Source organism: Bradysia coprophila, unplaced genomic scaffold, assembly GCF_014529535.1.
Source record: "Bradysia coprophila strain Holo2 unplaced genomic scaffold, BU_Bcop_v1 contig_358, whole genome shotgun sequence".
In the NCBI taxonomy this organism is placed as follows: Eukaryota; Metazoa; Arthropoda; class Insecta; order Diptera; family Sciaridae; genus Bradysia; species Bradysia coprophila.
The window spans coordinates 3,668,056-3,683,020 of record NW_023503616.1 but is presented as its reverse complement, the minus strand read 5'-3'; the positions used below and the strand labels follow the sequence as shown (position 1 = coordinate 3,683,020).

General features: G+C 37.5%; 4 protein-coding genes across 5 annotated transcripts; 2 read left to right on the top strand and 2 right to left on the bottom strand.

The window, feature by feature from the left end:
• Nucleotides 1-523: 523 nt before the first annotated feature.
• Nucleotides 524-2,875, bottom strand: LOC119081266 (enhancer of mRNA-decapping protein 3). 2 transcript variants are annotated; one of them, XM_037190007.1, is made up of 6 exons: nucleotides 2,391-2,870; nucleotides 2,192-2,326; nucleotides 1,939-2,066; nucleotides 1,177-1,869; nucleotides 1,033-1,117; nucleotides 524-862 (listed from the first exon to the last, which is right to left on the bottom strand). In XM_037190007.1, exons 1-6 carry the CDS (start codon nucleotides 2,552-2,554, stop codon nucleotides 631-633), a joined length of 1,437 nt encoding a protein of 478 aa, XP_037045902.1. In that variant the 5' UTR covers nucleotides 2,555-2,870; the 3' UTR covers nucleotides 524-630. The 2 variants fall into 2 exon arrangements, with proteins under 2 accessions (XP_037045902.1, XP_037045903.1); XM_037190008.1 differs by having other exon boundaries at nucleotides 1,177-2,066; nucleotides 2,391-2,875.
• A 1,634-nt stretch (nucleotides 2,876-4,509) lies between these two features.
• Nucleotides 4,510-10,694, top strand: LOC119081263. The gene is made up of 9 exons (XM_037190004.1): nucleotides 4,510-4,664; nucleotides 4,846-5,168; nucleotides 6,569-6,616; nucleotides 7,136-7,503; nucleotides 7,784-8,129; nucleotides 8,190-8,519; nucleotides 9,699-10,119; nucleotides 10,191-10,383; nucleotides 10,438-10,694. Exons 2-9 carry the CDS (start codon nucleotides 4,872-4,874, stop codon nucleotides 10,571-10,573), a joined length of 2,139 nt encoding a protein of 712 aa, XP_037045899.1. The 5' UTR covers nucleotides 4,510-4,664; nucleotides 4,846-4,871; the 3' UTR covers nucleotides 10,574-10,694.
• Nucleotides 10,603-13,725, bottom strand: LOC119081264 (EARP-interacting protein homolog). The gene is made up of 5 exons (XM_037190005.1): nucleotides 13,520-13,725; nucleotides 13,089-13,463; nucleotides 12,797-13,032; nucleotides 10,914-11,048; nucleotides 10,603-10,846 (listed from the first exon to the last, which is right to left on the bottom strand). The coding sequence occupies exons 1-5, from the start codon at nucleotides 13,691-13,693 to the stop codon at nucleotides 10,684-10,686; spliced, it is 1,083 nt and encodes a 360-aa protein (XP_037045900.1). The 5' UTR covers nucleotides 13,694-13,725; the 3' UTR covers nucleotides 10,603-10,683.
• LOC119081265 (peroxisome biogenesis factor 2) lies at nucleotides 13,706-14,929 on the top strand. The gene is made up of 4 exons (XM_037190006.1): nucleotides 13,706-13,868; nucleotides 13,925-14,002; nucleotides 14,058-14,699; nucleotides 14,757-14,929. The coding sequence occupies exons 1-4, from the start codon at nucleotides 13,836-13,838 to the stop codon at nucleotides 14,832-14,834; spliced, it is 831 nt and encodes a 276-aa protein (XP_037045901.1). The 5' UTR covers nucleotides 13,706-13,835; the 3' UTR covers nucleotides 14,835-14,929.
• Nucleotides 14,930-14,965: the final 36 nt, after the last annotated feature.

Here is a 14,965-nt window from a genome sequence, read left to right as displayed (position 1 = left end):
ATGGATTAGGTTTTATTTCGCGTCGCGTCGCTAGAGTTTTTCACCTATCCGTTACTGAGAGCTTTTTCGACTTGTTAAGCAGTGAGCTTTTATTATTTATTGTAAAGGATAACATGTTAAAAAAAAACTTTCAAAGCGGATTTGTCAAACAATAAGCTGTAAACGTTCCAAGCGTTTTAATCATTATTTACTACACTACCCAATTATTACAGTCATTACAGTGGTAATATGTTTGTCTTTTGTGAATCTTATAACGCACAATAAGGGTTAAATGATTTTTGGTTAAGATGAACTTTATTGGCTAGTCTTAGGAACCAAAGAAATTTTTTATCACTCGGTTTGGGTATAAGATAACACATTTTTTTATCTGTACTGTTATTCATGTTTAGTTCAATACATGGATGCGTTGAACTAACTTTACGTTTTAAAATGTCTGATGTACGCCATACACCAATGTAGTAGTAGTGAAAGATGTGTCTAATTATGCTGATTATCCAAGCAGTAATTATAAGCACAAACGCAATTTCGTTTTGAACTCCAGGCATTTAATAATTTTAACATTGAGAACATATCTGTTGCAGTTTGGACGTACGTCAATGAAACATTTTCACACGAAAAGAAAGTCACTATTCACTCATCTCCACAAAGAGTGTGCAACGGAATCACAAACTTATGACCGAATGGACTTTCGTACTTTATGCCAGCGTCCGAAAAGCAACTGCCCGGAATACCTAGGTTACATAAATATAGTTTGCCACAAGCAGCAACACCGTCAATTGGTAAAATTGGAAGTATCGAGTATTTTATCGTAATGTTTTGAATGCCAGTGGCCGGTGGATCAATAGCAAGTGTAATTGGAGATCTGAAAGTAAAACAAAAATGTTTTGGTTATCAAGAGTTTATCCGACTAAAATGGCACTTTCGTTTGACTTTCAAGGAATAAGATTCCACGACTATGGTCATATGCTTCGTTATAGTCACACACTCTCATACTAAAGTCGATATTGCCAACCAAACAATAAATTGGCTCACCTGTTAACGTTAATCCATTTTGTAATCTGCGGACTCGGAATTTTAGATTTTATAGCCAAAATAACCAGGTCGCATGGTGGCACTTCTGTAATTGAAATTTTGTTACAAGAGCCTTCATTGTACGTTATTCTTATGTTAACCGACCTGAGAACGGAGTAGTAATCAACTTTACGTTTTTGCAGCCTTTTAATAGCTGCAATTCATTGCTCTTTCGAGTGCTCTTCTTTTCAAGGCCGACGGAAACTAAGATTTTCAATCCATGGGAAGCCAATATTCTTCCAGTCGCCAGTCCAACTTCACTCAACTCCTCGTTGTACGGCTCGTCACATATAATCAAAATGGTTGGCCACTGGTGTTGATTCATAGGAACCAGTCGCCTAGCACCGCCCAATAACAATATTGCCAATTCGGTAGCTCCCCTTGCTAGCATATCAGTCTGTCGTTCCTTCGTTAGGCCCATAGCTTCGGCATTCCGTTGAATGACATATCGCATCGTTACTGGAATAGATGGGATGACCAAATCGTCGTCAGTTGCAAATTCTTGAATGCATTGGTAGCCGGTCGAAATTTGACGCAATCCCGTTGGTTTTGAGGAAAGAATGTTTTCGTCGTGACGATAGTTTTTCGATTTATTGGAACAACTTTGTGGAAGTAGATCTGGCTTTTGTATAGCATCGATTTCATCCCAAATCGCCTGTTTGTCGAAAAGTGCCAGATTTTTCTCAAAGTCAAAGTCCGATTGCAACACTCCGTGGTCTATAGGCGTATCGAACGTATTGGAATTATGGGCGATTCGTCGCAATTGATTACACTTTCGCTTTTCGCTTTTAAATGAAGCTAAACTGGAGCCGTTAGTGTGTTGGTTTGTCAGCGATGAGGGTTGTTTGATGTCAATTGGTTTACTTCTGGCATTACGTTGCTCTTCGAAATAGGTTCCAGATAACTTGACCTCTACTTTGGCAGGAATCATATTTCCAAATGCATGATTGAATTTTGGTGGTGAGATGGGCTTCATCTTCGTAGGAGACTTTGATCTGTAAATGAACGTACAGTTAAGTGCAGAACGAATTAATATTCGATGTCTTACGTTGACGTTGTTTTTCAAATAATCAACCAAAAGAAAACATCGAAAGTTAACGGTAAATTGAACAGGACTTACGTTTTGGAGATTTTAATGTCTTTCATTCTGTGATTTAGCGAACTTTCGCCGTTCGACTGTTGTTCCACTTTGTTCGCACCATTAACCTCACTATTTGGAGGAGGAATAAATTCAAGCCTGATTATGTCTTCAGCCCTTCAATATTGTAAAAAAAAGTGAATAAATTTCTTTTCATCCGAATCGTTCCGACGAAACTCACTTGATCGTGACCTCCGTATCCATGGTTCGCAGTGGCAGCCCATTCACAAAAGTATTGACAATTGTGAGTTTGGTGTTGTTTGCGTCTTTAATTATTCCTTGAAAAACGCCCAACGAGTTGCCACAATAGATAGAAACAGCTTTTCCTTGCCAACTTTTATTCATGATTGTTGGTTAGAACACGGGCAACAAAAACAAACAAAAAACAACAACAATAAATTGACGATAAAGTTGATGCGAAATTTGCACACACGTTCCCTCGCGTTTATTAAATTGATTTTGTCTGACGTTAAAAATCCTATATTTTATGTTCTTGGTCCCAATCACATCAATTTTCAACAATTACTACAGTCACAAAAGCGTTTTGCTAACTGTAACGAAGCAAGGAAAATTAAAAGTTGACGGTAGGACTATTTGTAGAGACTGCACACAATTTTCTAAAATTATAACCTCAAGAAAAACTCCGTTCTTTTCGAAACAGGAATAACAATGCAACGTACTTTTTGCATTCTATCAGCCTTGCGTGGATCTATGAAAAGATTGATTTTTGTTGGGATATCAGTTGTTTTAGAAGTGTAGTCAACACTGCTTTTTATAACAGTTTACAGTTTTAATTCTAAAATTTTACGAAAATCGAAAATTTGACAAAATTCGAAAATTTGACGAAATTTGACGAAATTCGAAAATTTGACGAAATTTAACGAAATTCGAAAATTTGACGAAATTCGAAAATTTGACGAAAATCGAAAATTTGACGAAATTCGAAATTTGACGAAATTTGAAAATTTGACGAAATTCGAAAATTTGACGAAATTCGAAAATTTGACGAAGAAAGTAATTCTCTATCTGCCAGCATTCAAGAAATATCTCCAAAATCCCAATTTACCCACCCATTTCCAACTTTCGACATTTTTCACATATGCCCCTCTGTTCTACTCGTAAAACTCTGAGACTTTGCCGAAGAAAGTAACTCTATCTGCCACCATTCACAAAATAACTCTAAAAACATAATTGACCCACCCATTTCCAACTTTCGACATTTTTCACATATGCCCCTCTGTTCTACTCGTAAAACTCTGAGACTATGCCGAAGAAAGTAATTCTCTATCTCTCAGAACCCAAAAAAATATTAGTCCTTTCATCCTACGCTCGAGTACCTGCCCCGATTTTTTTAATTATTTTTTTGTTCGAATCGTGTTACGAATACCTTTCATTTGATGGGTCGCACGCCTCTGTAGGTTTCAATACAGCTAAGCTACCGCCGAAAACGCGTTCCCGACCCTCGAAAACCACACTCAGAAACCACTTCGAGGCCAATAAAACAAAATTCTGGTTTTTCCTGGGGTAATGGCGTATCACATTTTCATTTTTATGCCCACCCTGAGGTACCTGCAAAATTTCATGGAGATTGGCTGACCGTCGATAGATAGACAGACAGATAGATAGACAGATAGATAGACAGATAGAAACATACAGAGTAAGTTGAAAGATTTTGATTGTTTGGAAAACATTAATTTGGTGCATTTTCTATCAAAATGACCAACTTCAAAACGATGTATCTCCGGCAATTTTAAAGTTACATAGTCGAGTGATAGCTCGTTTTGCTCGTATTTGAAGCACGAATAAGATAGAATAGGATTTGTGGTGATACAGGCCAAAGGAAAGAAACTTAAATTCTCGCCTATATATAGTTGCTCTTCAGACAGATAACTCTTCAGAGAACCACAACATCAACGCACTTCAAGCGTCAGTGGTACTCTAAATAGAGTACTGAAACTGGACAGTATATCAAACAAATTTTGGCTCTGTAAAGAAATCTGAAAAAAAAAAAATCATACAAAATAGCGCGCTCTCTTTGCGTGAAGTGACAACATGCAAGGCTGACGGTTACATATTATTGGCATGACGTTATTTATCAATGTTCAACTATAAATAAAAATAAATGAAATGGGATTACACGTAAGAAAGCATATTTTTAAGAGTACAACATCCAGCGTTTTCGATGAAATAAAATATGGAAAAGAATGAAAATTAGTCTGAGTTACTCGAGCTGACTTATGAGTTTCTGTATCACTCTAGATTGTAAACCAAAAAAAAAACATTTTTTTTCGTTAATTTCTTAAGTTGGTACTGTTGGTGTCAGTGGCCAGACGACAGCAAATAAAAAGGGTCAAAAGTTTTATGTGCACATAAAAAAGTTTTCTAACAATCCACATCAGTGTTTTAATACTATCGGCGACTGTGTCCCGTTGAGATAATAATTTAGCTAATACAAGTACGCATACTTTAATATACCACACGTTTGTTGGATTTATATTGTTTCAATTGCAAAAAAATGATTAAAATGCTTGATGAATTTTCTCAGTAGTACTGTCAAAATGGCCGGCTGAAATTAGAAGATATTTTTCCACAACTATGATCATCCTAACACACAACTTTTATTTTATATTGAAAAGGTGAAAAGAGAAAAGAAAAAACAACAATGAGAGGTGGACGGTCTTTTTCTGGCCGTGGTGGCCGAGGTGGATCCTCATACCGAGGAAACTCAAATTCCCATTATCACACCAATTCAAGTTACAATAGCAGCCGTGGAGGGTATGATAGTAATCATAGTAATGGTGGACGATATAGAGGCGGTGGAAGTGGATATAGTGGCAGAGAAAGTTACGAACAATCTTTCGAATCGAGAAGCGGTTCCGGTCGATACGAAGGACACAGTAACTCTCATAGATATCCCGCCGAACGATCCAATGACTTTCATAAACGTCAATTTCATCAGGTGAGTGTCTTTTTTCAAAGTATCAGCATAAAAGTGAACTGTAAGCATTTTTCAATCGACCAACTCTGGGTCTTACTGTGTGCAGGGTATGGCGATGGCGATTTCTTTGATATTCTATTTCACTATTTTCGTATTATTGTGACTGGCATAACTACTCTGTGAGTAGAACCGGTCAAAATATAAACGGAAAAAATAAAAAGTTTAATTTGAAGGCCTACCACCTAGAAAAGACGGGTCAATCGGGTCAAATTCTTCAAGTCTTTGTATGTTGGAGGTAAAATATCTAGATAGGTCGTACAGACTATACCGTGCTTAATAGCTAAGATTTAGCCATTTCAAATCCTGCAAATAAGTCAAATGTTTCATTTAGAACTAATGAAACGTCATCAGGTCACAGATTAATCTGACCTGTGACCTGATGAGAGTTTTCTGTTCTGCATGTCAAAACGAAACCAATGAACCAAGCAAAAATTGTGTGACCTGTCTGCACCTTTGGCTTTCGGATAACAGAACCTGAAGCGTCGGTGTTTGACTTTCAAAAAATTCGAACCTGGTTCGAAGCCTCACCTATCGTACCTATCCAATTATTAGTTACTGATTTAGATAAAAGTACGTAAAGCCCATTAAATGGGTTAATCGTTTTCTTCTGTTCAAGTTGTTTTTTACCAAACTATAATGGTTTGTCCGATTTCTGTAAAGCGTACCCTTTGTATAAATGAGCTTCCATAAGTGCTAAGGCTAACCATTTACGGTACAAGTATTGAAAACAACTTTAAAAACCCTTTGACCTAATCGAACTAGTTTAAATACGGCATTTATTTCACAATTGATGTGAGATGTAAGAAAATCGCATTTCGAAATCAAAGCACGAATGCCTTTTCCAACACGAATTAACCACAACTTTGTAAATATGACACTTTATTGCCCAGACCCAGACACTTGAGATTAAAAGTAATCATAGCTCCTCAGAACTGAAACCAATTCACTATAAATAAAAGAATAGAATTGGCATGACCAAAACGGTACGCGTACCATAGACCGTTATTTAGACCACTTATTTTAACATGCCTTGCGGGATGTATCAAAACAATGTATGGGAAAAAACAATGACAAGTCATGCAAGGCAAGCCATAACTGGTCTTCAGACTTCTCGCTCTGATCTTCTTAAAAGTCTATTGAAACTTCAGTCTGAACTGAACGATCAAAGACTTAGTACTTTAGTGTCCTTTGTACAACTCCCGTGTGTCCGATTTTTCAAAGCATGCATTTAAATAGGTTTGTGCCTAGCTTAACTACATTTGCCTCATCATACTAACAGTTTAGTATGGAAGCGTCGTCCATACTAGCCTTTGATTTTTTTTTTTGTTACATCTTCTAATACCAAAATTTATTACTTACAGTCATCAAGGGATCGCTCTCTCGATCGGAAACGGCCGCGATACACTGAGGTAAATAATTTGCAATTGAGCTTTCTTTTTATCTTTTTCGATAACACACTTCTGTGATAACTAATATTCCAATTGATTTTACAAAACGATTAGAAAGTCGACGAAGAATTCTTGGTGATGAATTAGGAAACGTTTTTGAAAATCTATTACCATACTCACTTTGTAGAGATTATGATGAACTGATTGACACTTCACCGAAATCAAAAATGATGAAATTGATTGATTATCAAATTACGAATTCATTTCTTAGTGTCAAAAAAAAGATGGGGACTGACTAGAAGATAACAGAATTGTTGATTTCTATACGTCATTGCGTCGGTATTAAGACTGAAGAATGTTCAGTCTTGGATTATGACGATGATACCTAGTTGCGCATGTGTGTTCTATGAGAATTTTCTATTTTGAGAAACAAAAAAACCAAAACCAATCAAGACAACGACTAAAATCAATGACTTCAACTATTTTAAATGAAATCAAATCCAAACAAAAATATTCTTCTTGGCCTTATTTCCAATGTAGAGCTCAAGACGAAGCCTTGAATATGGCGGCAATTCAGCAAGTGATTATGGCAGCAATCGGTACAGTGACAATAGTAGTTCCTATCGTCGTCCATCGTATGAACCATCTTCGCGCAGTGCTGAGCGCCCAGCAACATTTCGTCCACGTGAAGTGTCCTCTCAGCGTTCAAGAGAACGAATGGCACCACCCAAAAGTTTGCCACCTAGACGACAAAGAGGTACAACCACATATCGTGGACGAAGTAGCGTTTTGCGTGGTATACGTCGTCCGCAACCGCCGACGCAGACAGTTGCTTTGCGAAAAAAATATTTATCGTTGAAATCACGTACGGAAACAGCAAGACGAGTAAAGATCGCTCGGCTGAGGAGGTATGGTATATACACGTTTTATAAAATTATTTTTTTCCAACAAAATGACAAATTCCACAATGAACGACTGCTGTCTCATGTAAAGTTGTAATTTGAGCGTTGCATCAATCTCAACTTTATTTCGATAAAAAAATGAGTGAATGTGGACACACCAACGTAAATTGTTGGTGGCCATCAAGATAATTTCAAGTTCAAATAATCGAAATGCTTTTATGTTCATATAACATACGAATTACGAAGAAGAAATCCAAATCCAATTTCCTTTCACCATTCAAATTAGCACGTTATTGAAGAAGAATAATACGGCTGGCAAAAAAGGCACTGCAGATGAGCCCGAAGATGAGGATTCCAAAGCCGATGGCAACAAGGAAAAGGCTGACGATGAAGCGGAAACCAATACCGAAGCAACAGCAAAGAAATCAACCAAACCAGCTGATAAAACTGCTGAAGCTAATGAGACTGGCACTGATGTAAGTGTCAAAGATGAATCAGATGCTGACGAAAATATCGACGAAGAGAAAAAAAGCGAAGTCGACAGTAAACCTAAAACCTCGTACAAATCACTGCAAAAATCTTACATCAAATTGGTGTGCATTCATTGCAATGTTAAATGCGTAACGTTCAAGGTAAATAACCAAAATCGTTTCGTCACACATAGCAAAACTCTAAATTGTCCATAAACCTAGGAATATCAACATCATTTGTATAGTCGTCAGCATAAATTGTCTTTGAAACGATTATCTTTGCGGCAAAAAGCCCAGTTGGCACGCATGAGATTGGCGCAACGGAATACTCAGCGTGAAATCGAAGAATCCGCTAAAGACACTGAGGATTTGAATTCTCAATTTTGTTTGTTGTGCCGCCTCAACTATCGGTCCGAAAAAGCTGAACATCAGGCTTCCGAGGCACATCGAAAAATGAAGAAATTTTTGATGCCGTATTGCACGGTTTGTCGTATCGGCTTTAAGAGTCCAATGGAATTTGAAACGCATAATTGTACCATTGAACACATCAAGGTGAGTGAATTCGAAGAATTCATTTTTTGAGTAGAATTTGTCACACAATATACACACAATCAATTATACTGAACCAAGATGGGATAGTTTATTTATGACATTCATCTGTTGGGGTATAAGAAGACGACATCCTGCACGCTTGCTTTTTTTCAGAATTTAACTCATTTTGACTAAAGACGAACTAATTTTATTGAAACAAACGGATTGCATGTTCAGTGAACGTCGTTCACATTTAAATGCTTGAACTTGCAACAACTTTAAAATGCTTACATTAACGCTAAGCTTAAGATTTGAAGCATGAAGCAGTTCTGTTTTGACTTTTGGTTATTTTAATCACTCCAGTCGTTTTCAACTGATTTCGCCATTTCTATGAATACTAACATCGTGTATGCTATGTATGTGATGGAACTTGGCTGATATCGTTGTAAATGTAAACAATCGCTTTACACCAACGACGAAATTAAGGAGTGAAAGAGACTCGAAATCCACTTCCTATCCAAACTTTGATACTTGTGTCGTTGTTTTATCAGCTGACGGCGTAGTTCGGGCATGGAAATAATGTTTTCACAACGCTGACGAGAAAATAGTTATTTTCTCCACTCCACTTAAACTTCGGAAGCATTTGTTATGAAAAACGTTTTATTTACTTCGGGGAAAAAAAAATTTCAAAAAAAATTTCGGATGATTTGTGGCCTCAGACAACCCCTTTTTCCCTCGTTAAAAAAAAATGTTTCATCCCTGGAACTGAGTCAAAAACTTCCCGTAACTGAGTTACCGGAGAAGGCTATCCACATTTTTTACAGGAAAGTTTCCTGGTAATTTGGTCAGCAGGATACCACAATATTTTTTGTGGATCCGACAAAAGTCTAAATCTGTACCAAAAAATGCAATTTAATCAAAACCGTCATAAAGCAATATGTATCTGCCCCTCTGATATTGCCGAAATCTCGTCATTTATCAGCGAGTATCTATTAGTAGACACGCATTACAATCGAATTTAACGAAAACACTGTAACTCACTAACTCATGCATTAACTAACATTGCATTCACTGCACTCATTTTCGACATTTAATCGGTTAACATTTATTCATTAATTGACTTTGCAACCATTAACTTTAAATATGATCAAATCCTGTAATCCAGCAAACAATTAACTAAAATATGATCTTCGTCTACAGCGCAAAGCACGTCAAGGAAACGATTCAACAGCAGCTAGTGAAAATGAATGCGAGGTCGATTTGGAGCAATTCATGACTGTCGATTCGATTGGCGATGTTGACGATCAAAATGAGAACGAGGAAGACCTGTTGGAAAAGAAAGAAGAAAATAGTGCAACTGAGGACATTAAACCGAAAACTGAAATCAATGTTGGCAATGAACACGTAAAGAAAGTGGAAGTCTACTATTGTGAACTGTGCCGATATTATTTGCCACTAACTGATGACCAGACAACTGCCCTATCGAAACATTGCGGTAGCAGAAGTCATTTGCGGTCATATCTACGGTACAAAGAAAATCAGAATCTAAGGTTGGCGGCGGAAAAAATTCACCGGCGACAGGAACGACAAGAACGGGAGGCGAAAAAGGAAAAGGCGGCAGGTAAATTTCCATTGAAGTGTAAAATTTTCGTATGTGACTAACGTAATCCAAAATTGTATTCGGATCTTTAGCTAAGGCAGCCAAAGCTGAGGTGAAGAATGAACCCAACGATTCTATCAAAGAAACCAACGATGATGAAATTGACGACAACGTTGAAGACAAAATCTGGGCGGATGTAGATAAAGACTTAGGCGAATTACTGCAAGAAGTCGGCAACATCGAAGAGAATGACAATGAAGATGAAGATTCAACAGCGACTGAAAGGTAAATAACAAGAAATATTTCCCAGCGATAACTTCTGTAACAAAATCCATTTAGGTACGACAGGTTCAAAAATAGTGTGAGCGACACGTCAGATGCGGCAAAAGTCGACGGCATCGAAGAAACCGAAAAATCGACAGCTGATAATTCCGAAGTTGTAGCCAACACAGCGAACGGAAACAGTGATAAGTAACTTCACTGAACCAATATGCAGGCACTTTCTTTTACACAATAAATATGTTTAATGTTTATAATTAAATCATGTCTCGCGTGTCCCAATGCGAGCGTAACTAATAAAATGCATTAAAGTAGAATTTTGTATTTGAATTGTTTGGGCACCTTGGACACGATCACTCTACCATCATAACTTAACGAAGCAAAAATCCAAGGATCGGTACTACTCCATTCACAACAGTAAACAGAGTCTTCATGTCCGTCAAATGTTTGCAGCAAGCCATCCGGAATCCTACAAAAGACAGATTCAATGACAAAATATAAAAAAAAACATTTGGAAGTGTGGATGGACTAGGTACTTCTCTTTCTGTTCTCCATTTTCATCAGTTGCCTCTGAACTAACGCTTGACGCACAAGTCAATAATACTTTACAATCGCTGCTACTGGAGAGTATGAGCTGATCGTGGAATGTGTTGAACCGTACACTCCAAATCCTGTAATTAGAAGAAAAAATAAATAGAAATGGACATCGATAAGAGCGGCAAGCTTATCAATTATCATTACAACAGGTCACGATTTTCCAGTGCCACACTTCAATTAACACACCCATTAACACAATCTAAGTTCTCGAAATCTGCCACTGGAAGCCTGCTGTATTTAACACGTACTCATAGACTATATACCAAAATTTAATTCCAACGAATTCTACTGCGAAATCATATTTCTATAATGCTTAAGTTGATGGTCTTGATTTTATTAACTGGACTCATTGAAAAAGCTGTAGGACGACTATCGTTAAATTGTACAAAATATCCTGTCCGACTAATTTTCTTCTTCTGTATAATCAAAAGTATCTCGAGATTAAAATCATTACGGACAACCAGTCCAATTTGGTGATTCTCCTCATTGGTGTGCTTTAACAAACAGTCTTTACTACGTGGACTTCTTCGGAATAACGTACCAAATTTACCGTTAGGACTATTTGCAAAACAAAGTGTACGCTGCCTTAATCACAAATGCTCCGTCGAATGCTGGTTTCATTATTCCCATTGAGGGTCACCGAGATGAGTTTGCTGTTGGTTTTGCAGATCGAACAGTGAAGCGAATATTTTGGAATGGTAAATCGGAGACAGCTCGCATATTAGATATTATTTTTGGAGTCGAACAGGATCCGTATTACAAGGATAATCTGTGGCATATTGGTAAAACCGACCCCTTCGGTCGATTTTACGGTGGAACTATGCGTAAGTTTCTCTGCACCAGATCAATTGCACCGGACGGTTCTGTCTACAGTTATGATCGACACTTCGGAGTTGCGAAACAACTTGATTATGTTGAACTCTCGAATGGAATCGCTCATAGTTTACGTAAAAGAAAAATGTTTCACATTAACGCTTGTGAATTTGTGGTAAAAGCATATGAGTGGAACATTTTGACTGGCAAAATAAGTAAGTTGATGCTAGAAAATTGGTTACTTAACTGAAAATCCTTGCCAGTTTTCACGTGGCACAAGAATTTGAGTTCGTAACGTTTGAATTGGTTGCATTTAGGTAACGGAAGAAAGTTATATCAGATCTACGATGAGAGCGATGTACCTACATACACCGGCTTCGGGCTCACTATTGATGTTGAAGACAATTTATATATAGGGTGTTATAACTGTTCGACAGTTATAAAGATCGATTCAAGGTACAAAGTTCACCCACTTCTAATATTGTGACGCACGACCCATATTTTAATAGAGCTTATTATCCAGCACAGGGAAAGAGCTGACAGTTTTTGATATACCCACACCATATGCAAATAATATTGCCTTCGGCGGTCCTAATTTAGATGAAATGTTCGTTGTAACCGGCCAGCTACCATTCGATTTATTTACTGGTGGATTAAAGGATCAGAAACTAACGACGTCGGCTGGCTGTTTGCATATAATTAAAAACGTAGGCAACACTGGTTACGCAGGTCGGGCAATGCGACTCAAATAAGTAAAAATGATCATGAATAAAATGAAATTCTGAAACTTTCTTTACCTCAATATAAGGCAGCACAACTGATCTAAACTAAGATGATTCCTAACAGAATGATAGAGGTAATGTACACCATTCATGATTGGCTGTCGTAAAAGAATTGATGAAGTAAAAGATTCGGTTTCTAGCGGATCAGTATGCAATAATTTTTACAAAGCAACGTAGAAGTCCCAGCACAATACACACATAATTGAACATTATAGGTAAATACTTACCAATGTGAATGATCACTTCTAAGGAATACGGGTTCCTTTATATTTCGAGTATCCCAAATTTTCAATGTTCCATCATCACCTCCAGTAACCAAAAGACATTGCTTGTTCGGGTTACAATCTAAATCACGAATAAACTGTCCATCTTCAATTTGCCACGCACAATGATTCGGATCTCGGATATCGTAGCTACGTATACCACAATCGTATAAACACACAAATTGGTTTCCCTGATGATGCTGTTACAACGAATTTAGCAGAATATTCAATAGTCGCGAAGTAATAGAAATATCACCTGAGACCACTTTCCGGTAGAATATTTTGGAGAATTTTTGCCAGTCAACGTTGATACAACTACAACTTTCGCTTCAGTTTGTTCGTGAAGTAAAATTTTCCCGTCAATTACAGTCGCTAGTTTATTAGAATCGGTTGGATGGAATTCGGTTGTTTTGATTTCATTTCCATGAGCTTGAGTGTCCAAAATATCGGTGCTTTCAAACGATAAGTATTCCTTGTTTTCTGTATTTTCTAGAGATTCGGGAAGTCGAAGTAGCGCAGATTGCATTACAACTTGAGACCCCTTCTGACAGCTGTATGTCGAAACTATAACTCGAGGATCATGTGGACTGGAATTCAGTTTCCATACTTCTCCCAAAGGATGAGCAAATATCTGCAGATGAAAATTAGGTTCTAGTTGCGTTGAATGCGTTGAAGGCAGGGTGGTACCTTTGCGCTCAGCGACGACGAACTTTCATTTAGTTCAATAAGATGTAGCTGGTTGTTCGGTTTTAAGGTTTGCGTTGCAATGAAAAACCGGATTTCTTTAGGTTCAGCCAACTGAGGAGTGAGACTTCGAGCCTGACTCTCAAGACCGTAAATAATGCTGTTGTTTTCGTCCATTTCGTTGTTGTATCAAAAATTAACTGATTTGACATCACTCAACTAACAACTTGAAGAAAGATAATGTCAAAACAGCTGATTAGAAGGTTTGTATTTCTGTCAAGTTATTCAATTCGATCAAATCGTTTCTTAATTTTTCAAGATGAGAACAGAATATGTTCCAAGGGTTAACCAGGTTCAAGATTTGTACATTTCATATTCTTAAGTTAAAATTTAACGTTAAATCCTTAGTTGGACGCTTTGCAACTGGATGACGACATAACCAGAATTATACGAGATCAACTAGCGAAATCACTTCAAAACTTATCGGTAATTCATTTACACTTGCCTCAGTGTTATCTTCCCATCTAAGCAAAATGATTAGCCAGGACAGTTCAGCAATTATCAACCGGAATTGGATCTGTTTCTTCGATCGGCAATATGGTACTGTTCAATTCGATCCAATTTATCCACATTCGGGCAGCAGCTCTTATTCATTTGCTACGACAAAGATCAGCTCACACGATCCAGAATGGTTCTACATTACATGGTCAATGTGATCCTTAAATATTTGAAGGACTATGCCAACTTCCGTTTAACGAGCAATAGGAAGCTTCAGACATCAATTACTTGGATAGACAATGCACTGACGGTTAGCACGTTCCTAAACTTTTTCCGATTTCTCAAAACTGGCAAGAGACCGAGTCTAGCCGACTATCTACTGCGGTTAGACAACATTTCCATGTATGGCAACAAACGACGTGATGTTGGATACGCCCACATGACTCGTGAATTGATTTGGGGTGGATTTATGGAGTTGCTAGGATTTACATTACCTTTGATTAACTACCATTCGGTGAAGAGGAAGATTCGAAACATTGTGTCGTTTTCAAAGAGGAATTTCGGCGTTCAACCGGAACGAAGACCATTAATGACTGTGAATACCAAATGCGCTTATTGCAATGAGAGGCCTACGTTGCCGCATCATATGGGATGTAGTCATATATTTTGCTATTACTGCCTGCAGGTGAGTTGATACATTTTTCAGCCGTTAGATCAGTTTCTAATGTTGTTTTGATTTAAGGGAAACCTTACGGCTGATGCTAATTTCCAATGTCCGATATGCGATTTTAACGGAAGCCTTCAAATTGTGATGTATTAAACCGTAGTTACGACGTGAGAATTAGATTCCATTCCGATAATTATAAATAAAGATGGTTTGGCAAGTTCAAAGTGATGTGGTTTTGGTTGCTAAACAAGCAGAAACAAACTCGAAACGCACGTGATAAAATT